The sequence below is a fragment of the Dermacentor silvarum genome, chromosome 4 (genome assembly GCF_013339745.2).
Source record: "Dermacentor silvarum isolate Dsil-2018 chromosome 4, BIME_Dsil_1.4, whole genome shotgun sequence".
Taxonomy (NCBI): Eukaryota; Metazoa; Arthropoda; class Arachnida; order Ixodida; family Ixodidae; genus Dermacentor; species Dermacentor silvarum.
Genome location: NC_051157.2, coordinates 117,224,756 through 117,243,996, shown reverse-complemented (window position 1 = coordinate 117,243,996; position 19,241 = coordinate 117,224,756). Strand labels below are relative to the sequence as shown.

The 19,241-nt window shown below is 45.2% G+C and overlaps 1 protein-coding gene across 20 annotated transcripts in view; it reads left to right on the top strand.

Moving 5' to 3' along the window:
- LOC119450564 (NPC intracellular cholesterol transporter 1-like) overlaps nt 1–10,211 on the top strand; it is a 168,376-nt gene extending 158,165 nt beyond the window's left edge. For all 20 annotated transcript variants that reach the window (XM_049665981.1, XM_049665979.1, XM_049665967.1 and 17 more), the window contains 2 exons: nt 4,358–4,508; nt 7,350–10,211. In XM_049665981.1, coding sequence (XP_049521938.1) covers nt 4,358–4,482 — 125 coding nt within the window. In that variant the 3' untranslated portion in view covers nt 4,483–4,508; nt 7,350–10,211. The remainder of the gene's footprint in view (nt 1–4,357; nt 4,509–7,349) is intronic.
- The last annotated feature ends 9,030 nt before the right edge of the window (nt 10,212–19,241 follow it).

The window sequence follows — 19,241 nt, the reverse complement described above, 5'->3', positions numbered from 1 at the left end:
GCAGTTGTTTCGGTTTGACTCGGGGCAAAGCTGTCGAGGATGAAGCGCACTGGCTACATCACGATGCACGTGCGATCCGTTGGCGTTGAGCTTACTGGCGAAAAAATTATCGGGATGTGCGCGTGGTAGTGCAAAGCGTGTTGGAAATGATGGCGCGCGCCGCAGCCGTGCTGCGAAGGAAGTCGCGAGGCCTCAATCGCCGCTGCGAGAGCCAATCAGTCACGAGATGACGAGAATTGTAGCTTCCGCACTGCTTTTGTGCTAAATAGCGAAAGGATTTGCTCATACATTATACTAATAAAATCGTGCTGACGTAGTAAGCATTTGCTTATTGCTTTCTGCATACCCTGATAATTCGGACATTTTTTTTTCAATCCCGTGAAATTCGAATTAACTAGGTTTTACTGTAACATGTGATATATACTGTTCAAACTATTCGATTCGAAATTATTTGACCAAATCACTACTCGCTTCGAACCTCAAATCCACTATTCGCCCGTCCCTAAATTAGCTGTAATTTAATTGAAAGGGAACGAAAGTTGGCGGTAATGGAGGGAGGGAGGGGAGGCGACGTTTAGCTGCGCCACCAAATGCGTATTTATATAAAAATGTGGTGAGGCGAGAAGGTGGTAAAGACTTCGGACGCTGCTCGACGAGTGTCCCGTTCTGATCTCGTCGAAAACTTCCGAGCCGCCCCCAGAGGCACAGGCAACAGTCACCAGCGCCGTGCGCGTTCGGTGCGAACGCGGGCAAAACGTCGACGGCGTCGACAACAGTTCGGCGCATTGCTGGTGCTGCTGCATGTCTAAGTTTATACAGCTGATCGATAAAACTACTATCCTTACTCCGTATAGCTCTCTACTAATTTGCTATCGCAATTGATGCTTCGCATTTTTTTAACATGCTTACTAAAGAGTGACAGCATCAGGCAACATGGTGTCAGCCCATCTTGATGTGAAAGAAAGTTCCGTTTCACTCAGGGAATTTAGCAAAATCACTCAGGGAAAACCTGGAAAACTCAGGGAATCTGAAAATGTAAACTTGGTAGACACCCTGTAATTATCCATTCAATAAATTCACTTCAATGCATGCATCTGTCATTATGATTAGTGCTTGAAGACATAGGTTCTACGTACAACTTTTAAGTGCTGTGTACAAGTCCAAATTGGTGGCTTACTAGCTATGACATTCTGCTGCTGCTGAGAATAAGGAAAATGCAAGAACGGTGATGTACACAGTTTTGCGTGCACATTAGAAGACAAACATGGTTGTTAGGATAAATTTGGAGCACTATCTGCCTACTGTGCCACTTCAGGAAAGAATCTTCAGTCAGTTACAGTAGTGGGATGCATGCTGTCGACTTATTAGGGTAACTCTCAATGTTGCTGGTATGTGAATGCGAGCATACTACAACTTTCATATGCCGAGACATATTGTAGCGGCAATGCGAGCCTTCTTGCCTTCTTTGTTTGCTCTATAAATACTAGCAACTCTTTATCAAGCCTTGTGTACATGAGTTGTGCATGCCTTTCTTAAGTTTGTTGTACCGAACAGAAGTGTGATGCTGTAGTGCAGAGAAGTCTAAACAGCAGACATCAACTTTCCAAAATTGTAGCTCGTCATCTTGGTGCTGTCAAAATGTTCTGAAACGTTGCATGGCATGTTTGGCAATCCTGAAAGGTTGTGTGGCATAGTTGGCAGTAACATGTTTCTTTGTGCTGTCAAGTTCAGTTTTTTGTACGGTGAAATCTTCTCAGGAGGGTGTGTCAGATAATAAATAGCCAGGAGGGTGCAGTGAGTCGAGTTGTACTAAGTGCAGCATGGTTGCTATTCTCAAGTGATCACTTTCTGGTAATGCTCTCGCATTAGCGTGGCACAACATCCAGCGCAATGTCTCACTGTATCGGCGGCGTCTCGTCAGTGTACTTGACCACTTTGCAACCTGAAGATGGCGCTAATGGAAAGTGTGCATTTTCTTCTGCAACTTACGCTTCCTCTAGCTTGGCCAATGTGCACTGAAAGTTAGTACATTCCCAAAAGCAGTAGGTTGATAATCGCCAGGAATGTTAGATAACCTTGGATTCAGCAGCAAAATGCTGTGGGCACTAAGCCACCACGGCTTGCACCTGCTGTGGCCACTGTTAGGGATGATTACAAGGATGCTCAGCATAACCATCATTGATTGCATGTGTTGCCAGAAAGTTGCCTTTTGTACATCGCTATTTTCAATGTGCACTGGCATCCAATAAATCTTGTCCTGTTAAAGGGGCCCTTAACCACGCCTCGGGCTTGGTGAAATAATATAGTCCACAGGTAGCATACGCTACTGCGAACATCTCAGCCAAGTTTTGCTGTCGTACGCGGTGCATGGAGCTTGCAAGCGGAGCGTGAAGTTGCCTTTCTCTCAAATGCTCACTTTACAACAGAAGCCATGATCCTCGCTCTTCTCGGGACGCGTTATTTTGTAATAAAGCATATTCCCATGCTGCTACTATTTGTCGCTGCGGTCGGCTACACCGCGGCCGCCGCTGGGTGCCGCCACGAGTCAACTGGCTAAGCGCACTGCGGCTCGCTGACGACAACCGCGTTTGGCTTACGTTTAGTGCGTCGTAGGGACCAAAATCAGAAGTCGTGGCGTCTGCGTTAACATCCAAAATAAAATTTGAACTGCGTGCCACGCAGGTGGAGTGTTGTGGCCACGCCCCACTCTGCCGTAGCCTTCGCAGGGCAAGGCAGTGAGGAAGGAATGGGAGCACAGCGGAGGCCATGTTTGATGATTGCCAATAACTCGGCTTCTGCTGAACACATTGAAGTGCCTTTTGCGGCAAAGTATTTCTGAAATAGCCTATTTTCACTTCAGATGCCTTTCTCCACTTCGACAAAAAGTGGTTCAGGGCCCCTTTAAAGTAGTAACTCCAACCAGTCATTTTGGAACTCGAGCAGAGCTGCAGAAGTTGTGAAACACGGCAACTTAGCCCTGTGGTTGGGTTGCAGTAGCAATATTTAGGGCGGAATACTGGCAGTAGAGCCAAGTTGTCGTGAAGTACTGGTTGAATACTGCGTTATGCTACTTTTGCAGCCCTTCAAGAGCGGTCTGAGTGTGGCCTATCAGTGCTGCAGTATAAGTGTGATCGTTACACAGTAACTGCATTCTAATGCATTTTATCATGAGAATCATTGTTCCTGCATGCTGTAGCACTGTGGTACAGTTTTAACGGGTGAAGAGTGCATATCTCGGTGCTTGGCGTCACTGCTTTCTTTGGCACAGTGAAGGCTTGCACAACGCTTGGAAAATGAAAAAAAAATATGCCATCAGTGTGCGCTGTATCGAAGGAAGTCAGCATACTTGCAATATCCTGTTTCATTCGTTGCACATGCCTAAACCACAACATCAATTTGCTCCAATGTGTGTCAACCCCCTTCGAACTAAAGCTCATCTGTTTCACTTCCGAGCATGCCCACCCAAATGGACAAATCACCGATACTTGGGTTTGTTGCCCTAAAACATCGATGGCCGCACGGGTGAATGACAGGGCAAGCCGTTGTTTGGCTGCCTAGCGATCGCTACGCTGTTAAGAAAAGTTTGAACCCTTTTTGACTTATGTTGTCCCTGCTTTATCAGCGTGAAATAGCATTCGTGACAGGCAAATAGCGAGCACAGTTTTTTTTTTTTAAAAGAAGGTAACACAAGCAAGACAGATGATTATTATTGTTTTGGGACAAGATGTGCCCCAAAGGATGTAAGCTTTTTTTTTTTTTAGAGTGTAATTTCACGTTGAGTCGAATGGCTCATAAAGCCTTGCCCAGGCAAAGCACTGAAAAGTGAAGCACCTGCACGACTGTCATCTGTGCACTTAGTGACAGATGCTCGGAAGCAACATAACCACTCACTAATGATTCGACGACTCCTCGGTAGGCATTGATACATGCTGGAGTTTGGGAGTGTTGTGCAATATGTGCTGTACACGCTTCTCCACTACGTGCAGAGAACGCCTCATTGCACTGTGCTGTTTTTCACACATCACTGCTTGTGAATAAAGTGTTGCTTTGTGAGCACGTGACAACCAAATTTCAGGGGAAAGTGTTAAAATAATTCATGCACTAAAGTTTCTGAGCAGTTCAAGAATCCCTAATGGTAAAAAATTAATGGAAATAATGGACCTCTAGTGCAACAAGAAAGAAGTGGTTTGAGATGTTAAATTTTTTTTAAAGTTTGCCTAGCTAGCACTGAATTATGTGCTTGTGCCATGATATATGTTTTGTAGGAGAGGACTTGTTTTTTTTGTTTTTTTTTTGTTCTTGTTTTTTTGTGTAAACTGAGCCCCTCCCTTCGTTTTTTTTAATTCTACATGCACAGGTCCTCCAGTGAACAAGGACAAGTTAATAGAACACATTCAGCTCCACGAGATGGCGACGGTGATTCCCACCCCAATAACGAGGCCCAAGAGCGACAAATATACTCCAAAGGATGTGAGCGCATAAGGAAGCTCTAGCTACATATTTAAAATGTAAGTGCCCTGTGCTGCTTCCTTTATTGCATTTTTTTTCCTTGGTCTTTTTGATCTTTGCTGCAATAAAACAGTTTCAAACAGTTAGTGCCCGAGGCACCCAGTTGCTGTTCATCCCTTTGGGGAACCTTGAGTGCTAGATATTTGGTAGTTCTGCATGCTCAAAACACACATTTTGTGCTCTAAGGCAGTACCAGGCTTTATATGAAATGCTGATCGGCATAGAACATTCTTCTTGTAGCATAATTTACTTACTTGCCTCGCTGGAGAGGTGGTGATCCTGAGTGTTGTTTTCAGGGACCTGGGGCTGTACACTCGGTCAATCGGATCACATTTGAGGATGCAATCGCTATTGCGAGATTTTGCATGCTACGAAATCGGCACTGTACATATCAGCATCTACAGGCTACAGCGTTCCATGCGCAGCAAGTGCTAAGCTCGCAGTCTTGACACAGTGCGAGGAACGTTGTTGCTCGAAAGATGCCAACATGTTGGGCTCAGTGTCTCGTGAAAGTGATCATATCCGCAGAAGTGGTCGGCCAAGATGATCGTTCACCTGAGTGTTCACAGGCCTGAGTGATCCCAAGTGTTTCTATCGCACAGCCACATAGCTTGAAATGAAATGCTATTCTTTCATTACAAGCAATGTGATTGTTTTACAGAATCCTTCAGTTCATAGTTTTTACCAAAGCAGTGAAATCAGCTGATAAGAAATAGAGGCCACGTCTGCTTTCGCTTCCGTCGCCGATAAAGGACTACCTTTCTTTTTTTTTTTTTTTTTTGTTTGCACAGGCAGTGCATAGCTAATGAAAGAAAAAAAGAGATTGAAGATGACCTTCTACAGTGGATTCTCATTGATGCGATTCTGCATAATACATTTTCCGGGCCAGTACTTTACTTATTCTTTTTCTCATAACATGATTTGGTTGGGTAATACCTTGGATGATACGATTTTCTGGTGCTACACTTTATTTCCCGGTTCCCGGGACGATTGTATCAACGAGAGTCCACTGTACTTGTTTCTCGCATACATCTGCTCCACATTTTCCTAAGTGTGCCTCCCTTCCATTTCATTTCGCTTTCTGTACTTAGCCAAGGACACGATGGAATAAGTTAGTTGTCACTCTGCGCTGCATCCCATCTCATTGTCGCCTCATCCGTGTCTGTTCGGGCTGTCATGTACGGTGCTCACGGAATTAAACACGTCAATTTAGGGCTTAAGTAATGCGCATACGTTTGTTTCCACCATCTGCAGTTGGTGTGACGTCAGCGTAATTTTGGCTCGTACACTTAGATCAGAGTCAACATCACCTTTAGCAACCAGATTCGTAGCGACATGACATGGTGCTCTCGAGTAATTATTGCACATACGGGAGGGGCTGTACTCAGTTTCCCTGTTGCATTTCGTTCTGCGAGCACTGGACTTGCAATGTCACATAAGCTAGTCCAATGAAATGTATTAGCTAAAGAATGTGTTCCTTCATAAAGAAAGGACTTCTTCCTCAGCCAATGCGTCAAGATTGTGGCGCGGCACTTCCTCCAAATTTTTCTGTCCATGTTTCCTACACACTGAAATGTTGAGTGCAGCAGGATCATCACCTGTCCTTGTATCGAGGCTACAGATGTTGCAGCAATGCAGTTTTAACAGTCACTCGCCTATGATTCACATTAGGTGTAAGTAAATGAAAGGATATGGGTTAGCGAAAAAGCCTACCTCAGCCACTTTTGCTTATTACGAAGGCCTCGATATGCGCACGTAATGCGCAAGGAGTTTGTTGAATTGAAACTTCAATGCTGAAACTTCAATGCAAAATTACTTCGCTAAAGTGTAGTAAGAAATACCTGGTATTCGGGGGAGCCGAGATCTGGAAACGAAAAGAATAAGGTTAAATTGAGAGCTTCATTTCATTAAGGTCTATTATATAAGAGGTTCACCTATGTGATTGTGCCTCAGGTTTTATTTTTCTTGTCATTGGATAGTGCTGAACATAAAAACGCTTTGTTACATTTTACTTTGACTTTCTGTGCCCTTCTCTTTTGTCCTTTGCCTCAGTGCCATTTGAATTTTTATGTGTTGTCCACTGCCTGCTTGTCACTATTTTTCTTCTGTTAAAACAAGCCACTGAGCATATGTAGGACTAACACGTGAAAATAGACTAATGCTTAGAACTACATTGTTTAGAACTATTGTTTAGAGCCCTGTATTGTCACCCCAAAAGACTTCCACATCAAGGACAATTAGAACAAATTGTAACTTTTTTTTCTTGCAATAAAGAGCACATTTGTACAAAAAGCAACAATGAAATGCTATTTGTGATAAAACCTAATTAGTAAATTAGAAATTGGTTTGTGGAACTGGCCACAACTGGAAACTCACTCCAGCATTTAAAAAATGCTATACTATAGGATATGTGTTAAGCTTCCCGGGCTTAAATCAGAATTTAGATTTAACAACTTGGCATAGCATATATGATGCATTGGGCATTACTTCCATTACATGGTTAGAGGCAAGTGTTAGGTGCTCAGCATCATTTAGTGCATGCTGCGGCAAACTTTAGCAATTTCAGGGGCCACTTGTGATATTGAAGGGATGTCCTTTGAAGAAATGTCATAGGTTGGTCTTTTACAAAGAACAGCGTAAGGCATTCCTTCAAAGGACAAACTTTTCACTAAGACAGTCAGCCCCTGAAGTAGCTAAAGTTTCTGGCAGTGTGCAGTGAAGGATGCTGAGCTCCTGTACGCTTGCCTCTAACTTTGTGATGCCTCAAAGAGTCTTTTCAATGATATCATTGGCTTCAAGACGCAGTGGCATGTTCTCATGCAAAGTATTTTGTGTTGCAGTGTGCAGACCTGCATCGCAAGGAGAGAGGGGGGGGAAGGAGACGACTGCCAGCAGCAGCCCTAACCATCCAGTGGCCAACCACTCTCGGCCGCGAAGCGCGTCGTCCTTCCAAGTTTACTTCTCACGTTTCGTCATGGCATGACAGCAGCACTTCCAAATATGGCTGTTACACGGCTAGCACGTGGCTCCTTGTCTTTTTGTTTTTTTTTGTCCAGTTCTTATTTTTTTTCTTATTTTTTCCTGTAATATGTACATGTGATACAGTCCTCTGTGGGCACGGCCTCATTGCTACCCTCTCTCGTGCTCCCTCTACGGGACTAGGTGAGCAGTTGCCTCTGGTGATGCAAAACTTACATAAAAGTCCGCTTGTCCGTGTGTGTGTGTCTGTGAGAGAACTGCATAGTGACTGAAAATGCTGAAAAGCATCAAAGATGCACTCTTAAGTATGGCTAGAGCACTCCTCTCATTTTTTTTTTTTTCGTTTTTGTATGGGTATGCCTGTTTGTAGTGGTGCTGCTATTGCCAACCTGTACATTGCAGCTGAGCTTGCAGTGCTGATAGCTGCGTTGTTGTCAGAGGATGGCCAACCTCCTCCTGTGTGATTGTTCGACAAGCATCGCTACTCTCGTCGCAGTCTTGCTTTGCTCGTCCTAACAGTTTTGCATCACCGGCACAGTGTGCCCTGCAGTGGGGATCTTGCAGTGCGGTGCAAATCTACAGCAGAGACTTGCAGCGCGTATCTCTTAAGCGAAACGCGTTGTGCGCGTGTATACATTTATTGAATCAATCTTCACATTACATTAATGAGATGTGGCTGTCCATTATTCTTATTTTTTCCCTTTGTATTCATTGACATCTTTACACATTGCAACATTTTGGAGTAGCCACTCTCGTTTCGCAATTTGTTTCTTATACTGACTTTTTAAATGAATGTTCCCAATTGAGATTGCAAGTAAGGAGCGTTCTTTCACAAGATCAAGAAAGTGCTGATGTGACAGTGCACAGGGCGCGCAGGGTTTGTAGTATCATCTACTCTCACGTACAACCACTCTGTGGATATTACGCTACAGTCACGTTGGAGCCTTGCCGAGTTAATTGTTGCAAGGTGATACTTGCTTCGTGGTGCACGGCGGGCGTTTCAAGCCAGCCTGTCCCAGCAGCACTTTGGTCTTTATGTTCTCATGCAGGAGTAGTAAATGGTTTTTAAGCGAACACCATTCTTATTTTATATAGCTGTATGCAAAGAAGCATTGGAGGTACACAATTATGCTTTGACTGTCGATACCTTTTTCTTTTTTTGAGTCAGCGCAACCTCCTTTCACTTTTTTTTTTTCTTTTTATACATTCCACATTGGCTTTGCGCGTTTCCCTCGCATGTGTGAAATGCGTGGCTCAGTGACTTAAGTGCGTGCTTAGGTCTCATGAAATGGGCTGCGCCTCCAAAACTGTTAATGTTGTTGTTGTTGTTGAGGCTCAGCCATTTTTCTTTTTGGACTCGAGTACGTGTGTCACGTTCGATGGGAGAGAGTCTAGCCCCCGAATTTCGGAACCTGCTCAATTCTCTGCTCTTGTTTTTCTCTGTCAAGTGTGATAACAAGCCCCTCTTTGACTATGCTTGCTCAGTGGGCTTGCTTAACACACTTAGGTGTACCTCTACATTCTTTGCAAACCTCAGCGTGCTCCCTGAAATCTTTGGTGGGCGAGAGTTGCTTGGATGACGTCCTTTCCACTCCAGCAGATAGTCCTGTAGATACTGGAACTGGCTGGTTGCGAAATTTCAGTTGCGGAGTTTCCGAGGTGCATTACCAGAGTGCGGTGACCACATAAATCAAGAGGTGGCATTGGCCTCCATTTGGTTAGTCTGCAGAGAGCTTTGAATTGAGCTGTGCTCGTGAGTGTTCTGGGGGTGAGTGTCTGAAGTGCGTTTACAACACTACGGTGCACTATCCTAGCCTGTTTTTCTTTTTCTTGGTCTTGCACTATTTCTTTTTTTTCTTTCTCGCGAGCAAAAAGGTAGGTGCCTCATCGGCCCCTTTCTTACTTTTCATGTATGAACAAAAAAGAACGTTCCACAGTGACCAGACCCACGGATGTGTGTATTGTCTGAGCATTGTCGTCTGCCGAGTGGTGTTGTCTGCAGTGTGTGAAGCATTCTAGTCTTTCTTCCTCTTTTTTTTTTAATTACTAAGGGGTGTGAAAATGAAGCAGTTGCATCTTATTTATTTTTAATTGTAGCGGGGAATTTAACAAAATTGGCATGTACTTCCCATAAGCGTGCAGATTTACGCATTGTGCGTGGTCTGGCTTTCCATCAGTCCATGGTGCTTGAAATGTGGTGTTTCACTCACGTTTTATGTGGAGAGATACTGACTCTTCTTCTTTCCTGTGCCTTTTGGTGGTTGCAGAAGGGCAGTCGTTTCACTTATATTTATAAAACCAAGTTTCCCCCTTTGTTTTATTAACAATGCTCACCAGCTGAAGTAAGTAGTGAAGGTTCACATGGGCCCCTGTTCTTACTGTCTTAATGCTTCACAATTTTTTTTTTCGAAGTTGTTGTCATTGTGGGCATTAAGGCTCTACCTTCTCTTTAACCTGGCTGCCTTCCACGAAACTCAGTCTGTGGCAAACATGCATTTCCGTAGAGATGAGAGAGAGAAATGAAAAAAAAAAAAAGAGGAACCAGTTTGATCTTGTGATCCTAGTGAACATTCGTGTGATAGTGTGCTGTTACCACTAGGAAGGATTACACAGATGTGTGTGGAGACATGGAACATTCACACCCACATCACTGCTCTGGAACAAGTTGTAAAGGAGAATTGTACAGTAAGACCAATAAATATGAAATGTGTTGTCTTGTGGTATACCGATTGTTGTGCGTTATTTCATGCTAGGAAAATATAGTGGCCCGCCTTGTTTCTCCTGCAAATAAAGCAAGAAAAAAAGCTTGCACATAAAATGAACGATTTGACGTGGTGCGGGACTCCTAACGTAAGTACGTGACAGCACATTGTGCCGCTGCCTTCACATAGATTGTGTTAGTGCAACCAGGGCCGCGATTTTGTAGCGATGCCTTATGACTTATTCTATACCAGTCTTATCGCACACCGCTCACGGCCGGCTGATCCCGTTGATAACGCGAGCGGACCGTCGCTCTGACCACTGACAAAGCGAACATTTTTCGGGCCGCCCCCACTTCGCCTGTTTTTCACACGACGTAACGAAAACCGCGAGAACTCTCCATCTGCTATTATGTCTACACACCGACTATACATGATTAGACCGAACGAAAGAAAAATATATCCGATTCTATGCCTTTTTCGCCATTAGCCCTCCGCTATTGGTCAAAAGCTTTCGGGCTGCGCTCACTTCGCCTGTCTGTCACGCGACGTCACAACACCGCGAAAGCTCTCCACGTGGAAGTGACATTTAGGCAAAGATGCATTAGTGTGCCAATATACATGTCGAAAGGGCTCGACAGCGTTGCTGCCACACGAAGGCTTTTATTATACGCAAATAAATTAATTCTCGACGGCTAACAAGAGGCGAGACACGCACAGAAGTGAAGAGTAACCAGTGCCAAAGTGATCGGCAGGCCGCTCGATCTTCTGTTCCTTTCGGAACGGGACAGTTTTCGGCTATTCTAAGGGAAGTTCAGTTTTGATCAGCCTATTGATTTTGATCAGACAGTGATTTCAAGTCTATTAGACCTGAAATTAGCGAGAACGATGCCGGTGGCTGACGCAAATTTTTTACATCTCTTTGTCGAGTGAAAACCGATACATCGAACATGGTTCACAACACATACACACACCACGACTGATGATGCGTGTCGCATTTTTGTGCACCAAAGAGAAATTTCCAGATACGTAAGCGACTGCTGCACCTAAAGGCTACACAGTGGTGGTTCGACGACCTCGTAAGAACTGACATCCCGTCAATTGCACTCAGAACTAGCTAAAACACCTCCAAATCGTTCCGCAGCGCGCGACCGGCAACACATTCAAGGCGCGCCAGCTCGCACAAGCCAGAGAGGAGGAAAGACTCGTCGCGCGCCCTTTCCTCCTCGCCCAATGAAAAGGTCTCCGCGTCGCCTGCGGTGACACCAAAGCCCCGCGGTGTCCACGCCGAGTTTCTAACACGGTACCTCCCGCATACGAGGCGGACGCTCTACCATTTCAACACCGCTGCGGTGTGTAAAAAGGTTAATTGAAGAGCACTTTGTAAAAAGGATGTTCATAATAGTGAAAGCCTAACCTATATTAAGCTAAACTATGACGAAGGTCAGTGGGTTCTACAACACCGGTGTGTTCCCGGTGCCGCGGGGAAACCCACCGGTTTTTCTAATGGGTAGAGATGTACCACGACCTGGCACTCGGTTGTTTAATTACTAGTATGGGTTCTCATCTCGAAAGGGGGCCCTATAGATATTTGCAAGGGTCTATGGGAAACTCCTTGTCGCGTATTTCTATTTGCGCTCAAGCCCAGTGCTCGACCGCTGGCGCCGCCATGCGCCGCTCGTGAGTACCATGTTTCTAGGTACCGTAAAAACCGGACTATATGTCGAACCGGAATATTGACCCTTTTCGCGGAGCAGTTTGTTTTGGAGAAACGAGATGGCGCTCACGGCGGCGCGCCATACCTGTCCTCAGCGGCCGCGCACGATTACGAAACCATTACCGCTTCTACCTTGCTTCTGTGCGATCAGCTGTCGGAAATGCAACTGAATTTTCGCTAACACACTGTGCTCCAATCATGCTAGATTCAATCATGTGGATTGAAGACGTGTGCAGTAGTTGGCTGCAAAAATAGTGACTGGTATGTTAAGGCATAGAATGAATCTGTGTGGCCAAGTTCGCGGCCCGCTGCTGCAACTGTCCGTACGTGTTACGGGCACTTCGTGATGTACGGCTTTCCTCGAGGATACAGAAATTTGCTCATCCGCTAGCCTTGTATCGCTAACCTTCAAAGAAAGGGCTTCATCCCCAGAACGTCGGCAAGAGTGAGTACCACTCGTTAAACAATGGCAAAGGGAGTAGCGCCGCTTACGGTGATAGTAAGTTTTGCGCACGTTATCTATACACATCTGTCCCAAATGGCAGGAAAACTTACGCCCACTCTATCACAGACGTATCAAGAATAAGTGAATGGGCGCAGACTTGGATATATGCGCACTGTATAAACACAATATATGACGGACCATACCTATGGCGCACGAATGGTCGAAGCTGAATGTTTTGTGATGGTCCACAAGAGTAAGCGAGTTACTAGCTGTAATGTATTTGCTACAAGGTACCCAATGTACAAAACAGCTACGTTTCAAGCCTTGTGCGCAGCAAGAACAAATCTATCTGAACTGAGCACACCCAGATCGATTAGGCAGAAAATAATCAGATAGTGGCCGCCCCGAGGAACTTCACTGAGTCAGAAACTGACAAGCCACTGCTTCAAAATATTTGCCGAATAAAGAACAAAGCAAAACACACTAATCCTGACTGAATTCATAATCGGAAAGCTTGGATAGCTTGGCATACATATTTAGCCCCGCTTTTAGAACAAGCACCATATACGCTGCTTGCGCCGTTTGGACATAGCTTAATCAGCTCCGAAATCGATTTTGCGTGTTCTCTGAAGCTGTGATCAAAGCATCGTGTCGTCCACCTAGTCAGTGTCTACGATATCTCCGAAAACAGAGGTTTTATAAGCCGCGCCGGCGTCATACACTTCCATTGTAAACAACGAGGCAACGGAGGCAGTTGAGGCAAGCAATGGACGCGTCACCACGTGATCAAACATGGCAGCGCCCACGGGATCGCCGCGAAAAGAGTCAATAGGTCGACCCCCCAACTAACTAATTCTAAAAATGAAAAAAAAAATCTTTTTCAATGGCAAAAGTACCGAAAGACAACGTTACCTTTAAACAAATGCAACTCAGCCGGTTGCACAATGGTGACAGTATTTATTTAAATGCTGCTCCGTGCCGTGATGATAAGGTGCTGACAAACACGCGGGTCGATGGTCGCACGATACGAAGCCCACGGCAACCTGGCGGGTTGCCGTAGGCTTCCGCGTACTCAATCGCCTTTTTCTTGAAGGCGACCGTGAATTGCCGCCGGCTTCCACTCATTTTGAAACAAAATGTGAAAAAGCAGCCTGAATTCGATGGTGAAGGTGGCTGTTTATTTCATCTGCCCATTGTTGCAAGACTTCCCTAGTTTTTCCGCCAATGTCCGGTATATGAGACGACGGTCGACTTTTCGTAATGTTTTTTTTTTTGAAAAAAAGTTCGACCTATATTCCGGTTTTTACGGTACTTTCTTTCGCCGAGGCGCTAAGCCACACGCTCCCTAGATTGTATGCGTTTGTCCCTAACGTTGGCTTCCGAGACATTAGGTTTGTTTACGGGACGCTGGCTTCCCGCCGCCGCCGTTGGAACGGAGAACACGCTGGGCTGGTGCTGACTAGGCACAACTGTGCTTGCTGTTAAGGGATCGATGCTATTCTTAAATAAACGCATCACTGCTTTGGTCAACGCCTCCTATAAAGGAGGCGTTGGTTTTGATGATCAAAATATAATCTCGCAATCAGGGAGGGAGCAGTCTACGCTGCGCTCCTCAACACCCCAACGACCGCCGCTTTGCGTCGGCGCCCGGCACCACGGCTTCCGTCGCGGCACCGGGGCACAACCGACCGCGCCGCCAAACAGAGAGGAAAAAAAAGAAATTGGTGATACCAAGAAAGAAAAAGTTTCTAGCCAAGGCGAGATTCCAACCCGCGTCCCACCGTTCTCAAAGTGAGCGTTGTAACCACTAGGCCATACAGCCATGCTTAAATGCGAACCATATGATTGCGTTCGAGCGTCGTCGTCTTCGTTGAAAAAAAAAAGAAAATGGTGATACGTCATCGAGGCGAGGCCCAGCCTTTGCACGCATTTGTTGTGAAAACAGTCGCACCCAGGCACAGACCGTGTTCCTAGTGCCTAGGGGCGTAAAACCAAGTACCTAGACTGATCTAGGGAGCGTGTGGCTTAGCGCCTTGGCCCTCGGCGAAAAAAGTACCTAGAAACGCGAGCGTCGCATGGAGGCGCCAGCGGTCGAGCACTGCATGGGCTTCGGCGCCATGCATGTTCGGCGCAAATATAAACGCGTCTCCCGGCCATAGGCGCTCCGCAACTACGGGAGTACTAGACTCTTAAAAGGCATGCACCGCCAGACTCGTGTTTCTTGTGCTCACGGTGCTTTCGACGAGATTTCAGGGCGTAGCTGGCTTCTTTCCCAATCATATCACCCCTAAATAAAGTTTAACGCCAGGCTGGGGTACGCTTGCGCCCATGTGAACCAGTGGGGGCTCGCGGTAGTGGTGGGAATCGAACCCCCGACCTCCCGCAGCTGAGGTGGGTGCTCTACAACTAGGCGACGACTGCGGTTCTGCGAGACTTCACGTGACCCCCTCCTCCTTCAATAAAAAAAAATTGTGCTAGGATGATCACACCAGCATTAAGGGAGTGCACGTTTCTGTTAATTAATGTTCTCAGCAATAAAGTTCTTCGAGTACAGTCATTTAGGCTGCAGCTGTTGAGCTTATGTCATAAAGGACATTTTTAAAAGAAAGTGAAGCATCCGTTCGTTGTGTTATGCGACGGTGTTTTGAGCGTGCACTGTGGTGGTCACATTGGAAAGTAAATGCGTGCGCCTTTCAGTTCAAGAGCGGACGCATTGGCTGCGACAAAATTTCTCTGTGACGGGGATCCCGCGGGCTCCATAATCTTTTGCGGCAAAATGTACTCCTTCCATATCAGATGTTCAATCGCGAGTGAAAGTTTGGAGACCAATGGTGCCGTGATAAAACGTTCTTCACAGCCCGGGCATCCCGGATGAAATAAATCTGTACAGCCTTGAGAATTTAAGCCAGTCAAAAGACGAAGGACAGAGAAGAGACGTGACTGTTTTCACCTTTTGACTGGTTTAAATTCTCAAGAATATGTACCAACTGACCCAGATCGCAACTGTACTGTATAGCCTATATACGGGCGGCCTGTTCGACCACAGCAATTCCACGTTTCAATGCTGTGCAAAGAATTTTTTTTTTTTTTTGATGAGCCGGCGGTCTCCAAAATTTTGCTAGCGACAGTACTTGTGAGTTATAGCTATTACATTGTGCGCGGAAAAGTAGATAATAAATCACTGAAACTAGCCTTGCGTGTCGCCGCGTGCTGCACGGACTGGGCTCGGCCGGGAGTCGAATGGTTCAACCGCTCCGGCACTCATTTTCACCTTCGTTGCCATGGTGGTGCTGTTGCGGATTCCCTTTAAAAGGCAGAGACAATGCATAAAGTATAATTGCTGTTTTAAATTATTTGGGGCATACGATTTGAATTAAATTATTGGGTTTTTACGTTCCAAAACCACGATACGATTATGAGGCACGCCGTAGTGGGGGACTCCGGAAATTTGGACCACCTGGGGTTCTTTAACGTGCACCTAAATCTAAGTACACGGGTGTTTTCGTATTTCGCCCTCATCGAAATGCGGCCGCCGTGGCCGGGATTGATATTGCTGTTACTATTTAGAACTTCGTGCAAAGGTGCAGCGTTATTTTCTAGTTTCAAATGTACTTGTGGCTTGTATTGATGCAAGCCCAGGAGCTATTCCGTCACGTTTGAGTCGCTAAGAAAGTGATTCGCTTAATTCACCGCAACAAATCACACTGATTATCTGCGCCTGCAATGGTTACACTAAGACCTACAATTTACTTTTACTCGTTTTTTTTTTCTTTTGTGGAGAATCTCTTCATCAATGGTCAACTCTCTCCGCATAAGCAGTGACAGCAACATCCGCGTCCGCGAGCACGTACAAGTGGATTTCACCCACGTGTTTGGTAGCCAAGGATATGATGCAAGATCATGTACAAATAACCGCATTATTTGAAGACACCGGCTGGTATGCGGCTACGATTGCGTGACAATATGTTGGCATGACGAAAAGTGTTTATATAAAGATCAGCCTTAACTAATGGGATAGCGCCATATAAGTCAATGCTGAATTCTTGTCGGCACGGAGGCTTTAGAGTTGTATAACCTTTTCTTCCTTTTCCTCCTGCATTGCCTATGTACATTTTGATTGCCTCGTTGGACTTTGATATTATAACACTGTATTTATTATTTAAGGGATTCCAATCGCCGTTTTTCTTTCTTTCATTCTTTTTTTCCACATGTCGACGATTTTCGTGCTTTTTTATAATTGTATAACCTTCTCTCGGGTAGCGCCTACTTTACTAATCGCATTTTGAATGCCTCGTCGGTCTTCCTTTACCCTACTGTTGTTACCATTTACAGAATCACCCGCCGCCGTGGCTTAGCGGATATGGTGTTGGGCTGCTAAGCACGAGGTCGCGGGTTCAAATCGTGGCCGCAGGCGGCAGCATTTCGAAGGTGGCGAAGGGCAAGAACGCCCTGTCTACTGCATTGGGGGCACGTTAAAAAGATCCCCCGGTGGTCAAAATTATTCCGGAGTCCGCCACTACAGCGCGCCTCATAATCAAATCGTGGTTTTGGCACGTAAACCCTCAGAATTCATTCATTCATTTACGGAATTCAAATCCCCGCCTTGTCTTTCTTTTTCGTTTTATTCATGTGTTTCCACCTATGACTAAATGTTTGTATAATGCTTCCTTCTCCTCCCCCTCGCCTCCCTATATATATATATATATATATATATATATATATATATATATATATATAATGTCCTCGACTCATGGGCCTTTAGTGTACCAAAATACCAAAATAAATAAGTAAATAGCACGGCGCCTGCCCTTGCTAAGTATAGGGAGTGCAGGAGAACCGTGAATTCATGCTGAAATGGCCCTGCATGAAGTCAAATCGAAGAGCGCGCTGCAATGTCAAATCAAGGACAAAAGCCTGGCTCTCCCATAATTAGCGCTGAAAGTGCAGCTCGATTGAAGGCCTTGTTTCTTGTTTTAAAATTGTACCGGCCGTTATTGACAATGGTCTCGAGACGAACAAACTCATCTTGAAAATTTCAAGAAAACTATTATTGTATTAAACTCACATTTGGTCATTCATTATGCCAATGCCTCAACATTCGCAGATAATGTTGGTCCAGTGACCAGCAATGGTTTTTCGCCTCTGGAATTTTTCCGAAGTTTAATTCAGAAGCTCTGCTTTTCACATTTTCTTTCAGCTTCAAAAATGCTTTCTCGGCTGGCTTGATAATATTTCTAATCTGTCTAACACGATAGTCTGCTTCTTTTGCTCTTTAAAGGTAATCTGCAACAAAATTTAGAAATTTTGCAACTGCAACAAAGTAGACGTTGATACCGAAACTGGCAAGGAAAGAAAAAGAAAAACGCCGCCATTACCGCGCGCCGGAAATGACGCAAAACCTAGAAAAATTCTGAACCATGCAGCTTGGGGCTTCGGCATGATCTCCGAGATCCCGCATCGCCCGGGCGTGCTGAATATTTTCGGAGGTCGTGGTCTAGGACTGGCGTCATATCCGCTAACCACCAAATGCTTTCGTCGCCTGCTTAGATGCTATAGCTAAAGGTTGTTAATGAGAAAACTAGACGGTTACTAGCCCCATAACTTTGTCATGATTGCTTCATTATAGTATGTACTACTCATTTATAGGCAATTTAGCCAAAGTTAAATTTTATTTGTTTCATTAGGCTTTTAAGGCGGTTGATTAATATCGAGCGTATGGAATGCTTCCACAATTTTCGACTTCCTTTGGCCAGCGTTTCGAAGTGCAACATTTCTAAGTGCGACATTTTCTCGCAGACAGCGGTGCCATTATAAGGAACCCACAGGGAAAAGTGTCGTCGAAATAGAACGAAGACACTGGACTACAAAGCTTAAAAAGATGCGTTTACTCGACTGACCAAAGCACCCCCTTTTTTTTTTGGTCCTGATCTTTAATGCGGTGCATATTTTAACTGCGAAATAAGGAAGTTGGCGCAACATCTGCATAAGGGTAAGTAGGGCCATATAAGAAAGGCGATTGCACGCTTCTTTTTCTAAGACATACTATTGGACAAGCTGCTTTTTCATGGCTTGCTAGGTAGGTGTGTGTGTGCGTGCGTGTGTGCGTGTATGTGTGTGTGTGTGCGCGTGTGTGTGCGCGCGTGTGTGTGTGTGTGCACGCGGATGGTAAATGTGCAGAAAGTTTTTGAGATCTGAGGAAGTGTGAGGAAACTTCTTGGAGAGTGTTTCGGAGATGTGTATATATAAAACACTGTGGCGCACTTTGTTCCAAGAATTCCTTCGGCACACCAATATAAGTGTTGCGATATGAGCAGCGGGTGATAAGGACAAGTGGGGCTCTCCTTTCGAGTGTGCGTTTCGTGAAAGAAGCGAACCCTCAAAGCAAGATATATCTTGCTGAATATGATTCCCGGCCGTCGCCTAGATGCAAGATAAGGCGCTTAATAACGTTTGCACAGCAAGATGATTGTTTTATTTATTTTTTGTGTACATCAGGCTTAATGAAAGCAGAACGCTGCGGGCAACTTTCGGTGCCCCAAAGCATCTTAGAATGTTTGGTTCATGAATGTAACATTCGCTATTCATCTAAGTGTGTAGCGCTATGCTTTATATCGTAAACTCACGAAAACAGAACTTCACAGCTCCAGAAAAAAAGAAAAGTTCGTGGTCTAGCCAGGAACAGCTACTTTTCTGTTGTCCAAAAATTGGAGGACGCTTAAGCTTTGCCTTCAAGAGTGGAACGCGATAGCATTATCGGGCTCCGTTCGCATCACATTTTTCTTTATACGTAGGCTTCACTGCAACACACAACGTGGGAAAGCCAGCTTACAAAGACAAAGCTTACACTGATGGCCTTGAAGTCGGCTTCACATTTCAACACAAATGCACTGCG